Source organism: Camellia sinensis, chromosome 2 (genome assembly GCF_055761805.1).
Source record: "Camellia sinensis isolate YWXY chromosome 2, ASM5576180v1, whole genome shotgun sequence".
Taxonomy (NCBI): Eukaryota; Viridiplantae; Streptophyta; class Magnoliopsida; order Ericales; family Theaceae; genus Camellia; species Camellia sinensis.
In genome coordinates this window covers 79,774,888-79,800,596 of record NC_138962.1, presented here as the reverse complement: position 1 = coordinate 79,800,596, position 25,709 = coordinate 79,774,888, and the positions used below count along the sequence as shown (strand labels likewise).

The following is a 25,709-nucleotide window of genomic DNA, read 5'->3' as shown; positions in this document are numbered from 1 at the left end:
ATACAGAGTGAGTCCATTTTTACAACGAAAATATCCTTTTTACCTCTTCAAGTTTACAAAGATGCCATTCTATTTTCAACCTTCTTTTTTCTTCACATCTTTTCTCTCTTTCTCTCTCTCCTCCCCTCAAACCACCACCCATATCCATCGCACCACCACCGCAGCCCCTCTCCTCACACGCCATCCTTAAACCTCCTCCCACATCAAATTGTTTCATACCCAAAATTATATTTTACTCACACACACACACACATATATACAGTAAAGATGAGCTTGCATATGCATAAACTGAAACTGGTTCAATATTTATCACCAAATCATTCAATTAATTATATTCATCAAATAAAGAAATTATAGAATTTAGATCAAACCATCTTTCATTTTTTTTTTCCTGGGTAGAGGTTTATAGATCAGGATATTGATGGCATTGTTTATAACTTCTGAATCAAACTTTATATATATATATATATATATCTATTTTTTAGTTATATAATTTCTTAATCAAACTTTATATATATATATATATATATATGCATATTTATATATACAATCCAATCAAACTTTTTCTTGATCTCATTTTGGTTCGAATCTGAGGCAAGTACAACTAAAAAGTGTTTGTATAATTTCTCAAGTAATAATTAGATTATTCTTTATATATATATATATATATATATATGCATATCCAATATCATTAAATTTAATTGTGATTATTATGGGTTTTAATAAAGGTGTTGAAGAAGAAAATAATACGTAAAGGTGTTGAAGAAGAAACTCAAGTCTAAATCGGAACAGAACAAGGAACAAAGTTTGAAGTGGAGAAAGAGAAAAAAAAAATGAAGATGAGATTGTTTATGCATATGTATGTACACATATAAAGTTTGAAATGGAGAGAGAGAGAAGAAGAAGATGAAGGTGGAGAGAGAGAACTGGGTTTTCCCTGAAACGGTGAGAGAGAAGAACAAGATGAAGATGAAGATGAAGGTATAATTATCAATTTACAACTTCTGTTAACAGAAGTTAGTATGCGTTTTAGTCCATCAACCACAAGGGGGTTATGTGATAATTTCTGAATATCAAGGGGGTAAACCGCATCCGGCCCAAACCACAGAAGGGTAAAGTGAAGTTTGCCCTAATTTTAATCTAAAAAACAACCAAAATAAATTTTAAATAATAAACTTTACAAAAAATTTATTTAAAAAATGTCTATCTAATTTAAAATTGATAGTTTAAGCCTTAAATTACCTCGAGTCGGTCCTAGAATTGAGTCCAAAATTTTGAATCTACTCTCTTTATTTCTCTTAGCAATTGTAGCTAACTTATCTCCCAGATTAATTTCAACAGGATTGATAAACTAGTAGTAGGTTGAAAACCGTGCAAGTAAAAATCTAGATCATACATGTTTTGAGAAAAAATATCATTTTTTGAGATTTGTGAAACCATATTGAATGATGGAAATTATAATTAGATATTTAAATTTATTTTGTTTTATATATTCGAGGGTTTAATTGATAAAAGATCAAAAAGTATATTATTTAGATTATCTCAAAAAATGCACTCAATTTTGTTATTTTGGTATTCAAAGTTGTCAATTTGGTTCTAGTGTTTTTATGGTTCTCATCATTTTTGCAGTGTTTGGAGAGATTGGTAAAAGGGTGATATTGCAACTTGACATAAAGTGTAGAGGATTGATTGTCACAATTAAAAGTGAAGGGACCAAAGTGAAATTACAATAAAATGTAGGGGTATTAAGTGTAATTAACCCAATTAAAAACTTCAGAAGAAGAATTAGAAAAAAAAGAAAAAGAAAAAAGAAAAAAACTGATGGGAAATGTTAGTAATTAAGGTCAGGAATGGTGTGTGATTAATTTGAAATGCATTGAAACCAATAAAAGAGAAAAATGGAAATTGCATTTGGAGGGAAGATTCATAGTAAACATATGAGCATGCCCCCATTTGTAGAGTTGCATGTTCATGTGCATAGTGTGAAAGACCCAAAAGCATGATCTTTGATTAATTCTCACCCTTTTAAAACTCTTGTGAGTCACAGTTTAATTAATTATACTGTTAAAAGCTCTCTCTCCATCCAACTATCATGGGCTATATAAAAAAACATGTGGAAGGCAGCCATTCAACCAATATTAAGCAAGAAATGTTAGAATGCCTTCCTTGTCTAAAATTTTGGTAGAATACTATTGAGAATATTTTTTTTGTCAAAATTATCAATCTTCTGCCCGATTAGTCTAAAATTTAGTAATTCATTCAAATTGTTTCCTCAAAAATATTTTGACTAGGGAAAGTTAGGTGAATTTAGTTAGACATACAATTATTTCAAAACTATATTTACTCTCCGATTTTTATATTTAAATAATTATAACAATTTTGTTTTAATTTTGTGACATCATTTTAAAATAATTAAAGGCAAGGCTACAAAAAGCAATTCAAAATCAAGAAATTCATTTAGAGAACCTTACAAAGTAAGATATTGAAGGAAGCCAAATACAAAAAGATGCTGTTTATCGCCATGCACAATGTGGCTAGTATTAGAAAAATACTTTGTAATAATACAATTTAATCAATGACATGATTAAGAGATAAATAACGTATGAAATAAGAATGTAAGTAAATTAATAGGGACTAAGAAGGAGGTGATATGAGACATTGACAGGCGTGGAATTACCTAAAGTCACTTTTTGTCTCCATATGCAAATACAATTAAAATGTAACGACTTTGAGATACAATCCAAATACGACCTTTCTCGTCTAATGTTCACGTTCACTAGAGCATGTATATGTTTTTTGCTATGTGTCAACTGACAAGCAACATGGTTAAAAAAATAGATTTTTTTATTAGAATATCACATTTAAGTTGACTTATTACTTTTTCAATTTGGGTTAATAATTTATAATTCTTCTTTTAGGATGATTTGAAATTTAACTTGTATTAATATATATATATTTTCTTTGACTTTGTGTTACAAGTTATAATAAAACTTGCATTAATTAATATTTTCCTTATTTTTTTGCCAGCTTCGTGTCACAAGTTATAATGAATTTTGGTCTTCATTAAAAAATGGGTATTGCTTGCCGACTTTGTGCTAGAAGTTATAATGAATTTTTGATTTTGCATTCTAATCATATCGTGATACATGTTAAGTTGTTGATTTTTAATAATTAGTAAACAATATTAGTTTATTATGATTAATGTGTGAGGACTCTTCCTAATTAATTTAAATTCTAAATCTAATGACTAGTACTTGAGTAATATACACAACTACGATAAAATATAGTATACAAAAATGATGTATAAGCCGAAACATAAACTGAAGCCCACAAACATGATTGAATATGATTAGCTCAAGATTGTTAGCCCCACTATAAAGAAGCAATCATGCCAAGTTTCACACGGGTTCTTAAAACAAATTGTTTGAGACAATGCTTTATAAAATGGTGAAGCCTATGAAACAACTTGAATCTATGTTTCTTATCTTTGCTAATTCCAAGTCAAATTTATCAACTCATAAAAACTTCAAATCATAAACTCCAAAGCAAAATCTAACAAAGATGACAATTATGAAGAAAGCAAATCATCCCAAAGCCAAATACCAAAAACTCTTAACCACTTTAATTACAAGTCTAATTAATCAAGACCAACTGCATTGAAGCTTTGGTAAGAAATCATGAATGAGCCATCCAGTCATGATCTTATAGGCCTCTTGTGTCAAGTGAACTCCATCCCAACTTATGTGTTGATTGGGATTGGAACAAACTGTAACATTTGGAGCCCCACACATTTGGGTGACACTAAAGTTGTAGTCACCTCCAATTCCACAACAAGCTTTCTTTGTAGACATGGCATCAAATCCTGTAAGAGTGAAGAGAATTAATAATTATAAATAATCTTTATTATCAACTTACTGCTATATATATATATTGTCTCATTTTGGGCTATTTTGGGAAGTGGGTTAAAAGTCACTTTACAGCTTTTAACCCACTTTCCTCTCTCACAAAAAAATAAAAACAAAGCCAAAAAGCAGCTTTTTAACCATCTTCCCAAAACACCCATTTGTTTGTAAGGTGTAAAGACTCACCACGATAGGGAGCATTTTTGAAAAGCCACTGGAATGCATTGTAATAATCACCGTACACAATAACTGCATTAGGAAACTCTATCTTCAAGTCTTCAATAGCATGTTGTAAACGCTCATTGTGATACATCGAAAAGCTATTTAGTTCTTTCAAACATAGATTCTCATCATAAGCTGCATGGTCCTCGGTCTGAAATCCAGTAAGATAAATAGGAAGACAACCTATGGGAAAATTACCGGAGACTACCACTCTAACAGCCCCATAATGAATCACTGTCTGCAATCCATATAAGTTATTACAGAATTGGATTTAGATTTGATGTCAAATAATTAATATATACCTCAAATAAAGGTCAATGAAAAATGCTTTCAAAATAACTTACTCTAACCGCATTCTTTATGGCTTGAATAACGCTTGGCACAATTTCTTTTACTTCATTAATGTTTTTGCCTTGAAACAATGCATAATTGTAATCACTGCCTCCTATCTCTCCAACCATGAATAGAGAATTTTTAAGTTTCTCCATACAATCTGTCAAACACAAACAAGTAAATATGATGTGATTCACTTATTTTAAACATCAACTCATATATTTAATTTGAGTGAGTACTAGCAACCTCTTTCTGTGTAGCAGATAGAATTGAAATGGGTGAACATTGAATCAAGTTGGACGGTAAGTGAGCTACTGGTTAATGGGGATGAAATGTTCTGATTAGCGAGAACTTCGATTGGTAATGCAGTAGAGCCAGCTACTGCGAAATTCACTCCATGTCTAAAGTCAGCATCAATGTTCTTATATGGATTGAGAAACGGAAGTCCCGCAGCCATTGCTGTCAAAGAACAATAAATGGTACAATTTAATAATAAATGTGATAAGTGTATTGCATGAAGCCAATCATACAAAAATAATTACATTATTTAATTAGGCATTAAATTTAAATTAATAATTAAATATTTTACCTATAAATTTCATATGAGGGAATGTTGATCCTTTTAGTCCATGGAGTTTTTTCATTAACCAATTAGTCATTTTTGTTTTGAAAAGTTATATTTATTTGATTTGATACCATTTGAGTTTAAATAAATGTCTTTTTGTGATTCGTTTTTTTTTTTTAATTTTTTGATTTATTTTTGGGATGTGAATGGAAAGTGGAAGATTCTTTTTGGGGGATTGGTGACTAACGTGTTAGTTGTCGAGCGTGAAAATTTATATTTCTGTCATTGTGATATTTCTGTCATTGTGATTTTCTGGTGTTATATTGGAGTGTTACATTAGAATGTTACGTTTGAAAAAAGTATACTAAGAAGTTTTTGTATTTGACATTGATTGGAGCATCAAGTTTGGGAAAAATATACAAAGTTTTTTTTTTTTAATGTCACGTTATTATGTTTAAGAAAAGTATACTAAGGAATTTTTTAGTGTGTTACATTGAAATGTTATGTTTGAAAAAAGTACACTAAAGAGTTTTTGTGTGTTATATTGATTAGAGTGTTTCGTTTGAAATAATTACACTAAGGAGGTTTTTTGAAATGTTATATTCTTACATTTGAGAAAAATATACTAAGAAGTTTTTTAATATGTTACATTGATTGGAGTGTTACGTTTGAGAAAAGTATATTAAGGAGTTTTTTAAAAATGTTATATTGTTATGTTTGAGAAAAGTACACTTTAGTGTATCACATTGGAGACTTACATTTTTTGAGTGTTACGTTTGGGAAAAATATACTAAGAAACTTTTTTGAAGTGTTACATTTAGTAATTTTAACATTATGAGAAAATTTACATTTGTCCCTTAATACTTAACACATGCGCATTTATACCTGGCCCTTTATGTAATTCACATTAGAATGAGACCTTTGGGTCTATAAGAAAAGAGAGATGATCAAACAATTTATAATATCACTATTTGAGATTTATTGGTGTGTCATCCTTAATAATTTTCTTAATTAATGATAAGAGCAAGTTTGTATACCAAAACAGGATGAATCAAAGGGGAAGAAGAAAAAAAAAACCCCCAAAATTATGTTTCCTTTTTTATTTATCACATAATAAGATCAGCCTCAATTTGGGAAGTGAGTTGTCTTTTTGGCTATTTTAACTTGGACTAAAAAGCTTGGTTTAGAAAAGGCTTTTTGGCTTTTTAGTTTTTTTTTTTTTTTTTTTTGTGAGAAAAGAGTGTAATGATTATGGGTTGGATGCGATGCTTTGTTTGTTATGGCTAAAATAGCCTATTTTGTCTTTTGTGGCTAAAATAGCCTCAAACCTCCTTGCCAAATGGAGCCTCAATGCAATAAAAACTATGAGAGACAATGCCCAAGCAACATATTGGAGGTGTTTGGGAAGTAGCTATTTTAGAAGTTTTTTGATTATTTTAGTATGTTATTTTAGATTTTGTGTTTGAAAAGATAGGATGGATTTTTATTTGAGTTGTGTATTGAAAAATGTGTTTGAAATGATGTTTGAAGTTGAAATGACAAATTTGCCCCTAACCTCATTTTTTTCAAAATAGGTCTAAATGGGCAAAATTGTCATTTACTTCTGAAATGATGGGCTGTCACTACTTGTCCCTACACTGTCACGTTAACAGTGTAGGCTGAAACCACTGAGTGCTATTCTATATATATATATTTTGGTGTTAAATCAATGGATTAGAGTGGGGCTAAAAGGATTTTTTTGTATTGAACGCTATTTTAGCCTCAACTTTTGATTCCCAAACACCCCCGTTGCAAAGTACCATTGACATGAATTTAAAAGAAATTATATAATTCATATCTTATTTTTAGGATTTATTATAATTAAATCATAATCAAGTCACTTTTAATTACTATAAGAAAAAACACAATAACAAAAAAAAAAAAAAAAAGCCTAAGATTGTCTACAGTTTTAATCAAATTGGACTGTGTTGTTTGAGTCTTCTTGAGCCTATCACGGAGCCTAAATTGATGATCCTAACTGTTTAATATGTAAAACTCGTCGAGTACTTCATTCTTCTAAAATTACGTTGATCAGATATCGATAACCACTTGATCAGTTTACATTTCTGTCAACGATAAATATGATTTAAAAAAAATTATTGACAGAAATATGATTTGATCAACCGGTTATTGATATTTGATCAACTTAATTTTTTATAAAGATGAAATATTCAACAAATTTTACATATTGAACAATTTGAATTATCAAGACATACTCAAAACGGGTACTAAATTAGCCGAATTGGACAGTCCAACTAGACTGCCCAATTGCAGACAATCCAATCCCAAAAGAAAATCATCATGACAAAACATTGCTTGACCCACAATGAAGACCACTTGAGTGGTGGTTATAAATAACAACTGTAATATCATAATGAGTCGGAAAATTATATAATAATTTTAGAATATTACATCATCATATTTTTAATTATTATTTATTATATTCTTTTATTATTTAATATAAATAATTAATATTTTATTTTTTTTCCTAATCATATTATCATAAAATATGATGTAACTATGTTTTGAGACTACCAAATAACCACAATCAAAAATAAAAGTAAGCTTGGGCTCTCCACTACTATAAAGAGCCATAATTGCAGCAACTAACTCACAGCTAAACACCAATCCATAGATACCAAAAGCATTATGACATAAATTCGCACTGTTCCAAATCAAAAAGCATTCAAAAGATACATGGATTAAATTATTATTATTTTTTTATTTTTTTTCCAAGAGTAGTGTCGATTGGTTCTGTCCAAAGTACTTGTGTTTTCTTTTCAATTTGTTTACTCATTATTATAGGTTAACTCAAGTAATATATTTGTGTGGAAGGAAAGGTTAATTAATGTTCCTTGTACATTTATATTATAATAATTTATTTGACCTTTGTAACTTAATTAACTACGGAAAGTTAAATTTTCTAAAATTATAATTTATAATTATTCTTCTTAATTTATTTAAAACTCTTAAATATGTATGGACAAAAGAGACTCATATCTTTTAATAGGACAAATTACGACGATAGTTCCTATATTTTTTGGTTTTTATATCATTTTGGTCTCTGTAATTTTAATTGACTAGATTTTGATTATGAATTTATGACTTCGTCTCAATTTAATCCAATTGATTACAATTTTTAATTAATTAATTAATTTATTTATTTTATAAAAAATACGTACATAAGTGTCCTATGTCATATTTTTAAAAGTAAAATTATAAATTTACTTAATTAAGTGAGTTAACCTCAATCAATTTAGTAATAAATATCCATAAAAAATAATAATGATATTATTAATTGAATTAAATTGACATAAAATCTAATATAAACAGTCATAATTGAGTCAATTGAAAATGCAGAGATCAAAACAACACAAGAGGTAAAATATAGAGATCGTTGGTGTAATTTACCCCTTTTAATAATAACTTTTGATGGCATTATGATTATTTGCATTAAAATATTAAAAAACAAAAACTATATATGACAATTCATTTAATTCAACAAGTTCAACTTTCTTGATAAATTATCAAAAGTTATACTAAACATATTTATAACTTATTTTATTTTAATAAAATTAATAATTTTAAATTTTAAATCATAAAAATTAATTTATGATTGATACCAACTGTAATCACGGTCAAGAACATTCTAACCAATTTATTTTATAACTAAAAAGTTTATTGGAGATACATAATGATGCTAAAAGAAAAATACCAAAGGCTCTCAAAACAAAAGGAGTTTGGATATGTTAAAGTTGAATATCCAACTTGATACGTGAAGTTGGTGTATTGTGAAATCAATTTGTACGCATTTTAGTAACATGAATCATTCATTTTATATGATATGCTGAGAAAAATATGTGTGTAAAAAATTAGGTTAATCAAGTATAAATAATCACATATATTTTATAATAAATAGATGATTAATTTTTAAAAATATGTATGTCGTATGAATAAAATTGATTTGATGGTATGACAATAGATACTGGATCAATTTGATTTTTCGCATGAATAATTTTCTCAGTTAACAATTTAAATCATTAAAATAGATCTAAATTAATCCCATAATGGGTCAACTTCGATATTCAACTTTTACAAATCCAAATTCTACAAAAAGTAACCTAGATGACAAAGTAAACACATACACACACAAGAAGAACAACTTTAAATTTATACCATTAATGTAAATTTTTTTATAGTATACTTTTTAAAGTCAATTTTCTAGTACCATAAAGTTTTCTCAAAAACACAAATAAAACCAACAAATCAAAACGCCCTTCCCACAACCCAACATGACAAAATACACAAAAAGCAATTAATCATAAAACTTGTTTACCATGAACATTATAACTAAACGTAACAAACAAACATAAAACAACAGATAAACAAAAAATATATATAGAAATAAAGCAAGAACAAATTTATAGTTTTTCATACCAAGAAAATCAATCATAAGCAAGCCATTTGAGCAGCGACCAGTTGCATTCTTGAAGAACGTTTCACCATAGGGAAGGCGAGCGAATGGAGTGGCAGCTCCAATAGGGCTCTCACGGATCAAATTACCCGTGTCGGATATCGAATCTCCAACTTGATATATTTGATCAAACTTACAAACCTTAAGGGGATGACCATAGCATGAATGCAAGGCAAGAACTATAGCAAAGAGAGACAAAAGCAATCCAGTGATGGCCATTGAGACTAGAGAGAAGAAAAGCAATAGAGTGGTAATCAATACTTGCAACAACTGACAATATATAGAGAGGGAACTTTACCTTACTTGTACATTCTATTTCTATGTAGAGTATGGTTTCCAAAATTGATTGAGATTCGGTGTATGTGATGTTATGTCTCCTATTCCCATAAACGTTTTTGGTCAATATCCTATGTTAATTCAAACTAGTTATCAGTTGATTTTTTTTTTTTTTTTTCCCAAGTATAATTTTTTCAGGAGTACAATTTTACTTATTTATTTATATTTGGACAAATCATTGGTAGTTCCTATATTTTGGTTCTTGTATCATTTTGGTCTTTGTAATTTTAGTTGGTTTGATTTTGATTATGAATTTATGATTTTGTCTTAACTTGGTCCAATTGATTACAATTATTAGTTTATTTTATTTTATTTTTAAATTTTTTTTTTTATGGAAAGAGTACACATGAGTAGCATGTGTCATACTTTTACTGGTAAAATTATAATTAGTTTAACTTAGTGAGTTGACCTCAACCAACTCACTGACAATATTCTTTTAAAAACTCTAATCGGTGTTGTCAATTGGACCAATTGATATAAAATCTAAAATTAAGGATCAAAATCGAGTTGATTAAAATAACAGTAACTAAAATGATAATAGAAAAAATGCATGGACTATTCATATAATTTATCCTCCTCCTCCTTTTATTTATTTATTTTTATTTATTTATTTATTTATTTTTATTTTTTTAATGGTAGGGACGTTCACATATGTAGACATGCATATATAGTACAAGTAAAATATTGCATAAAAATATGAAATTTTTTTATTAATGACCCAAATTAGTTATCAACTATTGTAATTATTATTTTTTATTATGACTGAAAAAATATTTGATTATGTCTCAAGTAGTTTTTGATTTTGATATATTATGATTTGTTTAGTGATCTCTTTAGTTTTGACTAAAAGTCGTTTGATTTTGAATAACACCACCACAATTTTTTTTTTTTTTGAGTTCTCAATTTGAAAATTTACTTCTTAATGTTACAATAGGTGTCAAATTTTTGGAATTGGCCTTCAGTTTACAATGTTTTAATAAATTTTAGTTTTTTTTTTTAAAACAATGAAATTTTATTGTTGTCGCACAATAAAATTTTAGTGACTATATTCAATAAAATTTCACTAAATTTGATGAATTTCACTTACTAGACTCAGTGAAATTTTATTGACTTTGTCAGTAATAGTAAAATTTTACTGACCAAACTCAGTGAAATTTCATTGATCTAGAATTGCAAACTCAGTGAAGAAATCATAATTTTTTTTTTGAATTTCATATTAATAGCAGAGCTTGTTTTACATTGACAAAATTAATTTAAATTTGTCAAATTACATGTAAAAAAAAATTAAAATAACAATAGAAAACAACAAACAACAAAAAAAAAAAAAAAAAAGAATAACCCCCCACAACGGAAATCAAAAAGCAAATAACTTTTCAAGTATCAATAAATGAAAATTTTGACTACATATATATCATCAATAAATAATAACAGTAGGTTAAATTGAATATGTTTCTATGTAGGAGATATTCAGTTTTTATGGATCAATTTATAAGATGCAAAAAGTCATATTTATATCAACAGGACCAATCATATTTATTGATAATAATGAAAAATGTGATTTAAATTTATTTTAAGTATGAGTCACCATATAATTTAAAAGTTGAATCTGAATTATACACATTGGCTTTCTAGGTATTTTTTTATATCTAGATTCTTGGTCCTAAAACTACTAACAAAAGACAAGCAGAAATGCTACTGCATATAGAAATGAAAAATTGAATGGACATACTTTTTTTTATCAACAAAAAATCTTTATGGATGAAGTCAACGATACAAAGTGTACAGAGAAAAAAAATCAATAAAGAAGGGCAAGTGCACAAAGCATTATAGCTGAACTAAACGATCCCATTTAGATTGATACCGAAAGACAAGCTCCAATATGTAAAGCACACAGTGAGAAACCAACAATAAAGAAACCAAAACAAAAAAAAAAAAAACAAAAACAAAAACAAAAACAAAAACAAAAATCCCAAGCCATAACATGTGAAGCACCTGCAAGCATACACATCATGACTATCATTATCAATCAACAAACAAAAGCATCAGCCATCAACAAAAATCAATGCAAAACTGCAGCTCATCCTCTTGTGCACCAAGTAGCAGTCTTCAACAAATAGCCGCAAAACAGAGCAGCCTCAGCTAAAAATGAATAGACATATAGATTGTGTTTCCATCAAAATTTGAGGAGGGATTTGTGGAGGAATGGGAAAAAATAAGAGAGAAATAAATGATTTTGTAGATAGAAAAGGAAAAAAGGAAATTCACTTTTCCCTTCCTAATTTCATCAAGTTTTCTCTTCAAATTTTTTTTTTTCCTTCAAATTTTTACTCAAATTATTGATCCAAACATAGTCATAATCTCTTCATCTATTTCTAATTAATAATCTCTCCCCCTTTCTCATATCACTATATACACACAATGGAAATGAAAAATAAATGAAAAGGCATATATGATATAGTTGTACTTTCTACTATGAGCACTTTTCTTCTTCTTTCCCCCCCCCCCCCCCCATTTTCTTTTGTTGCAATTAGCTATTTCTGATGTGAGTTAGGTTTCTATTCTTCATTCTTGTCATGCAATGGACTAGAAGAGGGGAGGAGGTGCTCATGTAGCCATGCATCCTGATCCTCCAGATGATCATCATCATTATCAGATACACTTTTGGATGGATTAGATCTACTGTAAATCGCGTATAGCACCAGCTGAGTTGCTCCGAGAAGAGATCCAATTGCATTTGGTACCTATATGAGATGCACACCATCCAAAACACCATGTCAACTTCAATTGAATGTATGAACTTTAATTCATTTCTTTCAGGATACAACAAACACTTATAAAGTAAGAATATATATATATATACATAGGACAAATTACATCGATAGTTCTTATATTTTTGCCCAGTGTCATTTCGAACATTATAATTATAATTAGTTCGATTTTGACCCTGAATTTATAATTTTGTCTCAATGGTCCAATTGATTACAATTGTTGGTATTTTTTGATGAGAAATATGTATATACAATTGTTGGTATTTTTTGATGAGAAATATGTATATAACCGGCATGCGTTATGTTTTTATAGGTAAAATTGTAAACTTGTTAGTGTCATTTTGGTCATTTACAAGCAAAATTATAAACTCACTCTTATAGTCATCCTTCACACTCTTCTAGCTCATCAACTCATTCCTCCTCTTCCTCATCTCTTGTTCTTGTTTCCTCTATTCCCACCTAATAATCAGTATAATGCATTCAAAACAACTATTTGTCGTGCTAGACAAATTTCATGGATTAAATGTCTTCTTTATTGTGCTCCGAATAAGTTCATGTTGAATCAACAATTTATAAGCATTCATCCTTGAGTTACCTCAATGTTGCTTATGCAATTACTAGAGCAAGTACTCCTTCAATCTCTTCCCCAGCCTTCGGATATAGAGGTTTTAATCGTAACAGTCAATCTAGAGGCAGAAATCAGTTTCGATACAATAACAATGGAGGAAGATTCAGTTCTAGAAGTGGTCGCAGAGGTGAAGGATCAAGGTGACAATGTTATGGTAATAGAACTCAATAGATGCGCATCAATGAGTAACCAAATATCATATTTAACAGTTGGAACATCTTTGCTAACTTTGCTGCATGAATCCTTGACAGTAGCAGCAAGACATTGGTTAGATCCATCGATGTATCCAAGCAATCCAATCCAAAATTATTTGACATTGTATGGATGGATCTTTAGATTATATGACTAAGTTTGGATCACTGAGAGAAACGATGTGAGACAAATCTCTAATACTCTTCTATATATGCAGTCTGATTGCATATGAAGGTAAAAAAGAGAGAGAAATAGACTCAAGGTAAAGACTTGTTCCAAGGGGTCATATAAGATCTAGCTCTGTTAGAATTTTAAAGAAATTCAATTCAAAACTTCAAGACTGTATGAATTATTGTGTCTAGAAAATAGAAAAATGTGGTTAGTGGGATGTGGTGGGAAGATGGGAAAAACGTGGATGCCTTGATTCTGGTAAAGGTGAAGATAGAACAAAGTGTGAGATGGTGGGGATCAAATGTGTGAAAAAGAATAGACGTTTAGTGGGATGTGATTGAAAGAAGCGGAAATCGTGGCTATTTTGAGGTGAAATAAGATGGAGATTGAGGCGAGAGAAAAGAAAAATGTTAGAGATCATGAAAATTTTGTCATGAAAATGATCATGAAAAATTTGTGACCTTTATATTACCTTGATTAGTGTGTGGTGCTTTATTGTAAGTGTAATCTAAAAGTCACAAATCTTTTATGACTATTTTCATGAAAGACTTTTTATGATACCTAATATTGCTGGAGAGAAAAAGGTTGTGGGGAGCAACTTATACGAATATTTTAAAAATATTTTCCTACAAGTATTGAGTATTTATTGAGTGCGAGTACGTGTATTGGTATAATTATAAGCGTACCAGATATGTGTACCGAGTATTTATAGGTGCGAGTATTTGTATTGGTATAGTTACATGCGTACCGGACACGTCGCATATGGTTTGGAAAAGTTGAGTACGCCATAGGCACGTAGGAGGTACTTCATGGGTGCGGGGTGGGTACTCTACAACAGTTGATTTATTTTTTATTTTTTCAGAAGTTGAAATTAATTTGATATAAGTCTACAGTCTTATTTTTCTTTAATCATCTTCAAAAAGTTTAAGTAATTTGAAACCGTTAACTATTTACACTGTTATTGAGTAACTTTACCTTCTACTTATTATTGTATACTTAGTAAATAATTATAACTATATAAAATTTAAAAAACATTAATGTTTATAGAATTATTGAAAATTATATTGATGTTCATTGTTACTATCATAATATTGATATTTTTAAATTGTTGTTTGAATATTTAAAAATTATATACTTGAATAAAGTAAAAGAATTCACAAATTATTGTCTTGATAATTATGAATATGAGTTCATCATATTCATGATTTTACTTTAGTATTGTATTGGTATTGTTGAATATTGATTTATTTTGGTTTTATAATTTCTCTTTATTGCTATTGTTTTGAATTTTGATTTGTAAGTGTGATGTTTAGCTATAAATTTAAATGAATAAATAAATATTTGTTGTACTTTAATCATATTTGTATTTTATTTTATTTTTTAAATTTTAACATATCATATCCATATTCGTACTTGTATCAACACCTATACTTCATAAGTTGGCCATTTGAATGTTTTCTATAAATAAGGCTCATAACTATTGTCAACAGATATTTTAATATTATAATGTGTTATTGGTTTGATTTGTTTTCTTTTCCTCCAAGTTAATCCTTTCTTGGTGTATAAGAATCCTTCAAGTCTTCCAAGTCTTTGCCTAGTCAAGTCTTCTTCTAAGTCTTCCAAGAGTCAAGTTTTATCCTCCAAGCTACTTCTAAGGAGCCTCCAAGCAACTTCCAAGAATCCTCCTCCAAGAAACTTGTCCACCAAGCTTTCATCTCTTATAAATTGATCTTACTTCTTATCTTGGATGTAAGGAGAAGTTTTGTTGCTTTATTATGTTTTGTGTAAGATTATCAGGCAAATAAAAAAGGATGTATGTGATAAAACTTTGGGTTCAACCAATTGTGTAGTATTGGTGAACCATATGACTTAGTCGGGTTGTTGTATTCTGGGGGACAAGTCAAGATTTTTTTTGCTGCACCGGTGTGAGGCTTTGCCTAACCGCAGAGAGCTTGAATCTCCTTAAAGAGAGTGAATTTCCTGCGCCTCAGCCCTTACAATAGTTATTGTAATTTTTATTATTTGTATTTTTCAGTGTTTTATTTGTAATTATCACCAACAACTATTATGATGGTGGATCCGTGTGGCTCAATCTGGTGTAGTGGGCTAATCGTTTGTGTATTTAAGATCTTTTTAACTCCTTTTGTTATTTTCATTTTCATTTTTTCTTTTTATTTTTTGTTTATAATTTATAAAAAAAATTGTGAAATTAAGGAATTAGTTGGGTGGATGCAGGTCAAAGTAGTGAGAGAATTTATACATTTTCTCTCTTTGTGTATTCTATTTCCTTGTATTCTTAATTTTAATTTTTAATGATTTTTTTTTACCAATCAAAAAATTAAAAAATAAAATTGTTCAGTTCATTTTCTATCAATATATACTTTTTAAATAATTTTTAATCTAATATAGTATCAAAACTCAAATTTCAAGAGATTTTAAATATAAAGTCTTTTCATCCTGTTATCTTTGTGATTGTACATTTCATTTTGTCCGTCTTTTTGTACTTTGTTGGCTCAATTATTTGCCTCTCTCATAATAGTGGCTCAAAGTTTTTATACTCCCTCCGTCCCAAAATATTAGTCCCTTATTCCATTTTTCATTGTCCCAAAATATTAGTCCCTCTTCAAAAATCAAGTACAAAAATAATATAAATTTCCTATTTTACCCTTCTTTTAAATTAATAAACAACATAAAAAGTACAATTATGCATTGATATTCTCAAAAAATGTACTATCAAAAGGATAATTTTGGAAAATCAACTTTTTTCAAATGCAATAATTGTACTACCAAAAAAAGTTGGATTCCCCAAAAGGGACCATTATTTTGGGACGAATGGAGTAAATTTTAAGTTAAATATCAAAATAAAACTTTATCTAAATATGGTGATGAGATTTAACTACTTGATTTGTTGTGTCCACAATTTGTGTGCACAGCTGATGTGGAACATCCAGATGGGTTGCAAGTAAAAGCTGGCATGCAGGCAAATATCATGAATAAATCAATGGACAAATTGTATTTTTTTTTTTTTTGTTTTTATCTATGTAAATTTGGTTTTTATAGTTTTAAATTATATCTATTTTTATCTTTAATTTTTCACATTGTTTAGTGTAATTTAATTGATAATCCATGTTAAGAAAAGATAAAAATCAATAGCAAAATGATTTAGTCAAAAAGGAATAGATCATTTCTAAATTAGACACCGATCCCTTAATCAGTTTGAAATAAATTAATAAACTATTTTTGTCATTTGATTTTAAGGCCTGTTTGTTTTGAGAGATGGAGGAAGAAATGTGATTGAGATGGATGTGAGACCTACTAATATTGTGTTTGTTTTGAAAGATGGAGGAAAGAATATGATTGAGATGGAGGTGGGACCCACTAATATTGTATTTGTTTTGAAAGATAGAGAGGGGATTCATAAGCCCTCCAGATTATGATGGGCCTTGGATGTTGGGATTGAGATGGAGGTCAAAGAAAGACCTTGTTTGGTTTCTTTTTCAGAAAAATTTTTGGGAAAAATTCTCTATTAACAAATTTTTAAGAGTAATCAAGCTAAATAAATTTTTTCAAAAAAAATCTCAAAATTTTGTTTGATTACCTACTTTTCAAAATCACTCACTCTCTCTCATACACATCAAATCAATCACTTTTTTTAAAACTTTCTCTTCAAAATAATTTTCCAAAACCATTTCTGAAAAAAGGCAAACTAAATAAGTTTTCGTACATTTTATCTCAAAAACTATTCTACAAACACAAACCAAACACACTCTTAGCATTAGAAAATTAGTCTTGCGGCCTATGATTTTTTTTTTTTTTTTTGGAACATTAATGTTTAATGTATTTGTATTTTTTGTTAAGTATAAACCATAATTTTATTTGTTTTATTATTTTATATTTCTTTTATATAAAAATAATTTACAATCCATACACTGTTAACTATCATAAAAAAAAAATACAATTTTACTTAATCCCCTCACTATCATTCCTCTCGGCCCCGTTTGTTTTCAGAGCTAGAATGGAGGGGATTGATAGTGAAGGGATTAATAGTGAGAGGATTGGTAGTGATGGGATTAAGTAAAATTGTGTTTGTTTTGATGATAGTTGTTAGTGTAGTGATTGTTAAATTATTTTTATATAAAATAAATATAAAATAATAAAACAAAAAAAAAATACAAAAACATTAAATATTAATATTTAAAAAAAATGCCCAATATGTAAAAAAATTTTAAAAAATAAAAATAAAATAAAAAATTTCCAAAAAAAAATAAAACAAATAAAATAATAATTTTTTCTTAACAAAAAAAACAAAAAATTAAACATTAATGTTCAAAAAAAAATGCCATGTAAAAAATAAAATAAAAATAAAAAATTTCTAGTCCGCCGGACTATTTTTCTAATACCAAGTCTTGGAGGCCCATCCAAAACCCCTTGGGGAGGCTCATCCTAATCCGGAGCTCACTATCAATCCCTTCCCCATCTCTCAAAACAAACACAATATTAGTAGGTTTCACCTCACTACCAATCTCAATTTCCCCTCAAACTCTTCAAACAAACGGGGCTCAATTCTATTCCAACAAAATATTTTATCTTGCCCTCTAAATACTAGCCATGTGACCAACTAAAATTAACTATACCTTGTCACAGTGGAGTCTGCATGATCAACACTAATGCCAACAAAATATACCCACTAATTCTGTTGGAAATGGTTATAAAATTCTGGATAAAACCAGAATTTTTTCCTAAGTTAGGTCTATTTTTTAGGTGGGCCCCGAGTGTCGATTTACTCGGGTCAAAGTGGTAACGCGTTCTATGCCGCGTTGTGATTCACGTGGTATATTTGGTTGCTCAAAACCATTACCGAGTGAATGGGAAATTGAAGCCAAAGTGTGCTCCATGGAAATGGAGTTTTGGTGGAAATTCCTTAAGGTTGTAAATTGGCTTGTCCCACATTGATTTGGTGGGAAGGTTTGAAAGGGTTTATAAGGCTTAGGGTGAGATACTTGGGGTGTGCCCCAAGGGGTACCCAAGTGTTTTAGAGGGAGAGGTTATGGGCAAAATGGGCTAGACCCATTGGACCCAAAAATCACCACACGCGCGCGCGCCGCCGCCGCCGTCCGTCCGGTCGGGGGGGCTGGGCGCGGGTGCGTGGTGTGTGGTTGGGTTGGGCTTCTAATCTTTTTGGGCCAAAAACATTTGAGTTTAATTTTATTTTTTATTAAAAATAAAATCCAGAATTCAAATTAAATTGGTTTGTTCATCCAAACAGGGCCCTTTCCGGTTTCAAACAGAAATAAACTGTTTTGAAATTAATGCACACCCAAACAGGGCCCTTCCCGTAATTGCTATCTGTTTGAATTGTTGAATCTGTTTGAATTCAAAACCCAACAGGTATCATACCTGTTCAATTCAAAACCAAGAGCCACATACCTGTTCAATTCAAAACCAACAGCCACCTTCACATCTATAAATAGGACCACCCTCATTTGATATTTTGCATTCAGAAATTTCGTATTTCACTTCTGCTATTCATATTCTTCATCTTGCTGCATTTTATTTCCGAAAGAAAGAGTGTAAACACTTAGTGTGTTCGTAAGGCAAACAATTAGTAGTGCTGCTATTGTTTGTGGTAGATCATTTCATCTTGGGAGATAGACGTCCGAATTCTGAAAGTACCGTGGAGAGGACGAATCTGTCTTAAGGACACAGTGTTAAACACTAGACTTGATCAGTAAATAATTCGAAGAAATTAAATCAAGTAAGTTATTTAATTTATTTTCAGTGTTGTTTTTATTTATTTAAATCAGATTTTAATTTTGTTTTTGTAACAAAATAAAATCTGTTTTTATTTATTTATTTTTATTTCGAGTTTTATTTTTGTAATCAAACAAATTCTCTCATTTTCTTTATTTCTTTAAATTCTAATTGTTGTTGTGTACACAATAGAATTAAATCTTTTAAATACAGTGAAGATTGTCCAACAATCTTAAGACAGATTCCTTTTTGGGTATCTTCATTGTATTTAATTTTCTGTGTTTTCAAATTAATATTCTGGTTGGAAAAACAAATAGTGATTTATGCTATTTGACAGATAGTAGTAATATACTGTCTCTTTTCTTTGACAACATCTAGTAGTACGATACTGGTGTCATTAACAATTCAGAATATTATTTGGTATTACAGAAAATTCTTGTTATATATTTTATTTTTCTTGTTTTAGTAACAAGGAAAATAAAATTATTTTGTTATTACAATTATTTTCTGGTTTTAGTAACTAGAAAATTAATTTGTGTTTTAATATTTTCTGATTTTTGTAATCAGAGATTATGGCTACTACAACTGAAACTGCATCTGGCAGTGGTACTCCTATTGTTACACCTACATCGGTCCCTATCCAGAACCATGTTCATGTACCAATCAATCATGGAGAAAAACCGGAAAAATTTAACGGTACCGAGTTTAAGAGATGGCAGCAGAAGATGTTGTTCTATCTTACAACTCTTAATTTGGCCCGGTTTCTCCATGAAAAGGCTCCAGCACTTAAAGAAGGTGAAAGTGATCGGCAAGTTGTTGCCGCTGTAGATGCTTGGAAACATTCAGATTTCCTGTGCAGAAACTACATCCTAAATGGCCTTGACAATATGCTGTATAATGTATACAGTCCTCTGAAAACAGCAAAAGAATTGAGGGATTCTTTGGAGAAGAAATACAAGACAGAAGATGCCGGCACGAAGAAATTTGTCGTCGGTAAATTTCTGGACTTTATTATGGTAGACTCCCAAACGGTAATATCTCAAGTTCAAAGTTTTCAAATAATTTTGCATGATATTCATTCAGAAGGTATGTCTCTTAGCGAGTCATTCCAAGTCGCTGCTTTAGTGGAAAAGTTACCACCGGCTTGGAAAGATTTCAAAAATTATTTAAAACATAAACGCAAAGAGATGACTATGGATGAATTGATTGTAAGATTAAGAATTGAAGAAGATAACCGAAAGGCTGAAAAGAGGAATGGGAAAAATCCCATTGAGTCCAAGGCAAATGTGGTTGAACAAATTCATAAACCACATAACAAAAAGAGAAAGTTTACTGGAGATGGTCCTAAACAAGGCGATAGTAGCAAGAAGTTCAAAGGAAAATGCTATAACTGTGGCAAAACTGGACATCGAGCTTCTGACTGCCGCCGCCCTAAGAAGAATCATGGAAGTACAAGTAAGAAGACCACCAATCAGGCCAATGTAACAGAATTGGATTACATCTCTGACGGAGTGAATGACATCAATCTCTCTGCTGTGGTGTCTGAGGCTAACTTGGTTAGAAATCCCAAAGAGTGGTGGGTTGACACTGGAGCAACTCGTCACATATGTGCGGACAAGAAGATGTTCACTACCTACAATGAGGCTGCAAATGGTGAACAACTTTTCATGGGAAATTCTTCTACTTCTACTGTGGCTGGACAAGGGAAAGTAATCTTGAAGATGACATCAGGGAAAGAACTGACCCTCAACAACGTACTGCATGTACCTGACATCCGGAAGAATTTAGTTTCTGGGTCTTTGTTAAGTAAAAATGGTTTTAGGCTTGTATTTGAGTCTGATAAATTTGTATTAACAAAGAGTGGTATGTATGTTGGTAAGGGATACATGAGTGATGGTCTCTTTAAGTTGAATGTAATGACAGTTGTACCGAAAGTTGCTATGAATAAGAATAACACATCTTTTGTTTATATTCTTGAGTCAAATTTATGGCATGGTAGATTAGGACATGTGAATTTTGATGCTTTGCGTAGATTAATTGGTTTAGATTATATACCAAAGTTTGAAATTAATCCTAATCATAAATGTGAAATTTGTGTAGAAGCGAAACTAACTAAGGCTCCATTTAAATCGGTTGAAAGAAAAACCGAACCTCTAGAATTAATTCATACTGATGTATGTGATTTAAAATTTATTCAAACTAGAGGTGGCAAAAAGTATTTCATAACATTTATCGATGATTGCACAAGATATTGTTATGTTTATTTACTTAGAAGTAAAGATGAAGCCTTAGAAATGTTTAAACTCTACAAAACAGAAGTTGAAAATCAACTTGGTAAAACCATTAAAATGGTTAGAAGTGATAGGGGTGGTGAATATGATGCACCATTAAATGAATTTTGTGCACAACATGGCATTATTCACCAAACTACAGCCCCTTATTCTCCACAGCAAAATGGAATTGCTGAAAGGAAGAATAGAACCCTAAAAGAAATGATGAATGCCATGTTACTAAGTTCAGGCTTACCACAGAACTTGTGGGGGGAAGCAATATTGTCTGCTAATTATGTTCTTAATAGAATACCCCACAAGAAAACCAAAAGCATTCCTTATGAATTGTGGAAAGGTCGACCACCTTCCTACAAATACTTAAAAGTGTGGGGGTGTTTGGCAAAAGTTGAAGTACCTGTTCCTAAAAAAACTAAGATAGGACCAAAAACAGTAGATTGTGTGTTTATTGGTTATGCTCAGAATAGTAGTGCATATCGGTTTCTGACTTATAAATCAGATATACCTGATATAAATGTGAACACTATTATAGAGTCAAGGAATGCTGTGTTTTTTGAACATATCTTTCCTTACAAGAAAGGACATGAATTAAGTTCACAGAAAAGAACTTATGATTGTACACAAAGTCAAGAGATTAATGACAATCAAACACAAGAGACTAGTAATAGTCTCGACCAACAGGATTTAACTAATGATGAACCAAGACGAAGTAAAAGAGCGAGAACATCAAAATCCTTTGGTCCAGATTTTCTGACATACTTGTTAGAAAATGAACCTCAAAGCTTTAAGGCAGCAATGACAGGTCCTGAAGCACCTTTGTGGAAAGAGGCTGTTAATAATGAAATTGAATCCATTATGCAAAATCATACTTGGGAATTAGTGGATCTTCCACCAGGTTCTAAACCTCTTGGATATAAATGGATATTCAAGAGAAAAATGAAGGCAGATGGTTCAATTGACAAGTATAAAGCAAGACTTGTTGTTAAAGGTTACAGACAAAAGGAAGGTCTGGACTATTTTGACACATATTCCCCTGTGACAAGAATAACATCCATTCGCATGCTTATTTCTATAGCAGAGTTGTTTAAATTAGAAATACATCAAATGGATGTTAAAACAGCTTTCTTAAACGGTGATCTAAATGAAGAGATCTATATGGAACAACCCGAAGGGTTTGTAGTATCAGGGCAAGAAAAGAAAGTTTGTCGACTTGTAAAATCCCTTTATGGATTAAAACAAGTACCTAAGTAATGGCATGAAAAATTTGATCATGCAATGCTTACTAATGGGTTTAAGATAAACGAATGTGACAAATGCGTCTATGTTAAAAACACTGACCAAGGATATGTCATAGTTTGTCTTTATGTGGATGACATGCTTATCATTGGAAGCAGTCAAAACATGATCAAATCAACTAAGCAGATGCTTAACAAAAGATTTGATATGAAAGATATGGGGGTCGCAGATGTTATATTAGGAATGAAAATTACTAAAACATCTGACGGATATGTATTATCTCAATCTCATTATATTGAGAAAATTCTTGATAAATTTATCAAGGATGATTTGAATTTAGCTAGAACACCTGTAGACATCAGTCTTTATTTATCGAAAAATAAAGGTGATGCAGTGTCTCAGTTAAAATACTCCCAAATCATTGGAAGCCTAATGTACCTAATGAATTGTACTCGTCCTGATATAGCTTATGCTATAAGTAAATTGAGTAGGTACACTAGTAACCCTGGGGAAGACCATTGGAAAGCGATCATTCGAGTTCTTAGATATCTAAGATTTACTCGTGATCATGGTTTGAACTTTAATCGATATCCAGCAGTACTCGAAGGTTATTGTGATGCCAATTGGATATCGGATACTAAAGATTCAAAATCCACTAGTGGATATGTCTTTACTCTAGGAGGCGCTGCTGTTTCTTGGAAGTCCACGAAACAAACGTGCATCGCACGATCCACAATGGAATCCGAGTTCATTGCTTTAGACAAAGCAGGTGAAGAAGCAGAATGGCTTCGTCACTTCTTAGAAGACATTCCAATGTGGCCAAAACCTGTGCCAGCTATTTGCATTCATTGTGATAGTCAATCTGCAATAGGCAGGGCACAGAATCACATATATAACGGTAAGTCACGACATATACGTCGTCGACATAATACCGTAAGGCAATTGTTGTCAAACGGAATAATCTCAATAGATTATATAAAATCTAAAGAGAATATTGCGGATCCGTTAACAAAAGGTTTGACAAAAGAGCTGGTGTATAGTTCATCGAAGGGGATGGGATTAAAGCCTATTACATAAGAGTCGTCATAATGGTAACCCTACTTATATGACTGGAGATCCCAAGAACTAAGTTCAAAGGGACAACTAAGTTATGTATGGCTCACCAGAAATCACCAAGGGATTAAAAATTCCTACCCATTCCTATGGTGAGAGTGATATCTGCAACATATGTTGTCTGCAGGGGTATAAGGATAAGCTTTGCTTTTAATGATTACTTATATCTTGATTAAGGCATAAAATCAAGACGAGTATAAAGAGATACTCACAATAAGAATCACCTATATGAGTGTTGAACTGGGGCCGGTTCTATGAGAATGCAAAGGCTAAATTCTCTAGAAACACTTATGAAAACCAGGCGCGTTCAAGGCCAAAATGAACACAACAGTGAGAACCACGATGTGTTAGAAGATATTTTGTGTGAAATCTATTGTCTTGGCTTACACAAACGGATGAACAATTCAAGGCATCGCGTCCATTAGTTAGCCAGTAAGTCCGATAGGTTATCACTAGGGAAGGTTCAAAGCCGAAAACTACCTATCCTGATGCAAGATATTTTCGACTTATACTCTTTCGTTAAAGTCTGCATATTGTTGCATTTCCGTTGTCATCAAATTCCATTCATGTGGGGGATTGTTGGAAATGGTTATAAAATTCTGGATAAAACCAGAATTTTTTCCTAAGTTAGGTCTATTTTTTAGGTGGGCCCCGAGTGTCGATTTACTCGGGTCAAAGTGGTAACGCGTTCTATGCCGCGTTGTGATTCACGTGGTATATTTGGTTGCTCAAAACCATTACCGAGTGAATGGGAAATTGAAGCCAAAGTGTGCTCCATGGAAATGGAGTTTTGGTGGAAATTCCTTAAGGTTGTAAATTGGCTTGTCCCACATTGATTTGGTGGGAAGGTTTGAAAGGGTTTATAAGGCTTAGGGTGAGATACTTGGGGTGTGCCCCAAGGGGTACCCAAGTGTTTTAGAGGGAGAGGTTATGGGCAAAATGGGCTAGACCCATTGGACCCAAAAATCACCACACGCGCGCGCGCCGCCGCCGCCGTCCGTCCGGTCGGGGGGGCTGGGCGCGGGTGCGTGGTGTGTGGTTGGGTTGGGCTTCTAATCTTTTTGGGCCAAAAACATTTGAGTTTAATTTTATTTTTTATTAAAAATAAAATCCAGAATTCAAATTAAATTGGTTTGTTCATCCAAACAGGGCCCTTCCCGGTTTCAAACAGAAATAAACTGTTTTGAAATTAATGCACACCCAAACAGGGCCCTTCCCGTAATTGCTATCTGTTTGAATTGTTGAATCTGTTTGAATTCAAAACCCAACAGGTATCATACCTGTTCAATTCAAAACCAAGAGCCACATACCTGTTCAATTCAAAACCAACAGCCACCTTCACATCTATAAATAGGACCACCCTCATTTGATATTTTGCATTCAGAAATTTCGTATTTCACTTCTGCTATTCATATTCTTCATCTTGCTGCATTTTATTTCCGAAAGAAAGAGTGTAAACACTTAGTGTGTTCGTAAGGCAAACAATTAGTAGTGCTGCTATTGTTTGTGGTAGATCATTTCATCCTGGGAGATAGACGTCCGAATTCTGAAAGCACCGTGGAGAGGACGAATCTGTCTTAAGGACACAGTGTTAAACACTGGACTTGATCAGTAAATAATTCGAAGAAATTAAATCAAGTAAGTTATTTAATTTATTTTCAGTGTTGTTTTTATTTATTTAAATCAGATTT

At 31.1% G+C, this 25,709-nt stretch overlaps 2 protein-coding genes and 1 long non-coding RNA gene across 4 annotated transcripts in view; all 3 read right to left on the bottom strand.

The window, feature by feature from the left end:
- Positions 1 to 3,407: 3,407 nt before the first annotated feature.
- LOC114319669 (acetylajmalan esterase 1) lies at positions 3,408 to 10,281 on the bottom strand. The gene is made up of 5 exons (XM_028266710.2): positions 9,499 to 10,281; positions 4,704 to 4,916; positions 4,469 to 4,617; positions 4,089 to 4,362; positions 3,408 to 3,862 (listed from the first exon to the last, which is right to left on the bottom strand). The coding sequence occupies exons 1-5, from the start codon at positions 9,752 to 9,754 to the stop codon at positions 3,642 to 3,644; spliced, it is 1,113 nt and encodes a 370-aa protein (XP_028122511.2). The 5' UTR covers positions 9,755 to 10,281; the 3' UTR covers positions 3,408 to 3,641.
- Positions 10,282 to 12,160: 1,879 nt separating this feature from the next.
- LOC114319674 (bidirectional sugar transporter SWEET17) overlaps positions 12,161 to 25,709 on the bottom strand; it is a 40,852-nt gene continuing 27,303 nt past the window's right edge. The window contains exon 6 of one of the 2 annotated variants that reach the window (XM_082914896.1): positions 12,161 to 12,612. In XM_082914896.1, coding sequence (XP_082771022.1) covers positions 12,427 to 12,612 — 186 coding nt within the window. In that variant the 3' untranslated portion in view covers positions 12,161 to 12,426. Of the gene's footprint in view, positions 12,613 to 25,234; positions 25,591 to 25,709 lie in introns of those variants that run through there. The other variant, XM_082914897.1, reaches the window with a different exon arrangement.
- Positions 18,986 to 25,394, bottom strand: LOC145820139 (uncharacterized). Its single transcript, XR_014361174.1, has 2 exons — positions 25,299 to 25,394; positions 18,986 to 19,057 (listed from the first exon to the last, which is right to left on the bottom strand). It is a non-coding gene; the product is annotated as an uncharacterized LOC145820139 (long non-coding RNA).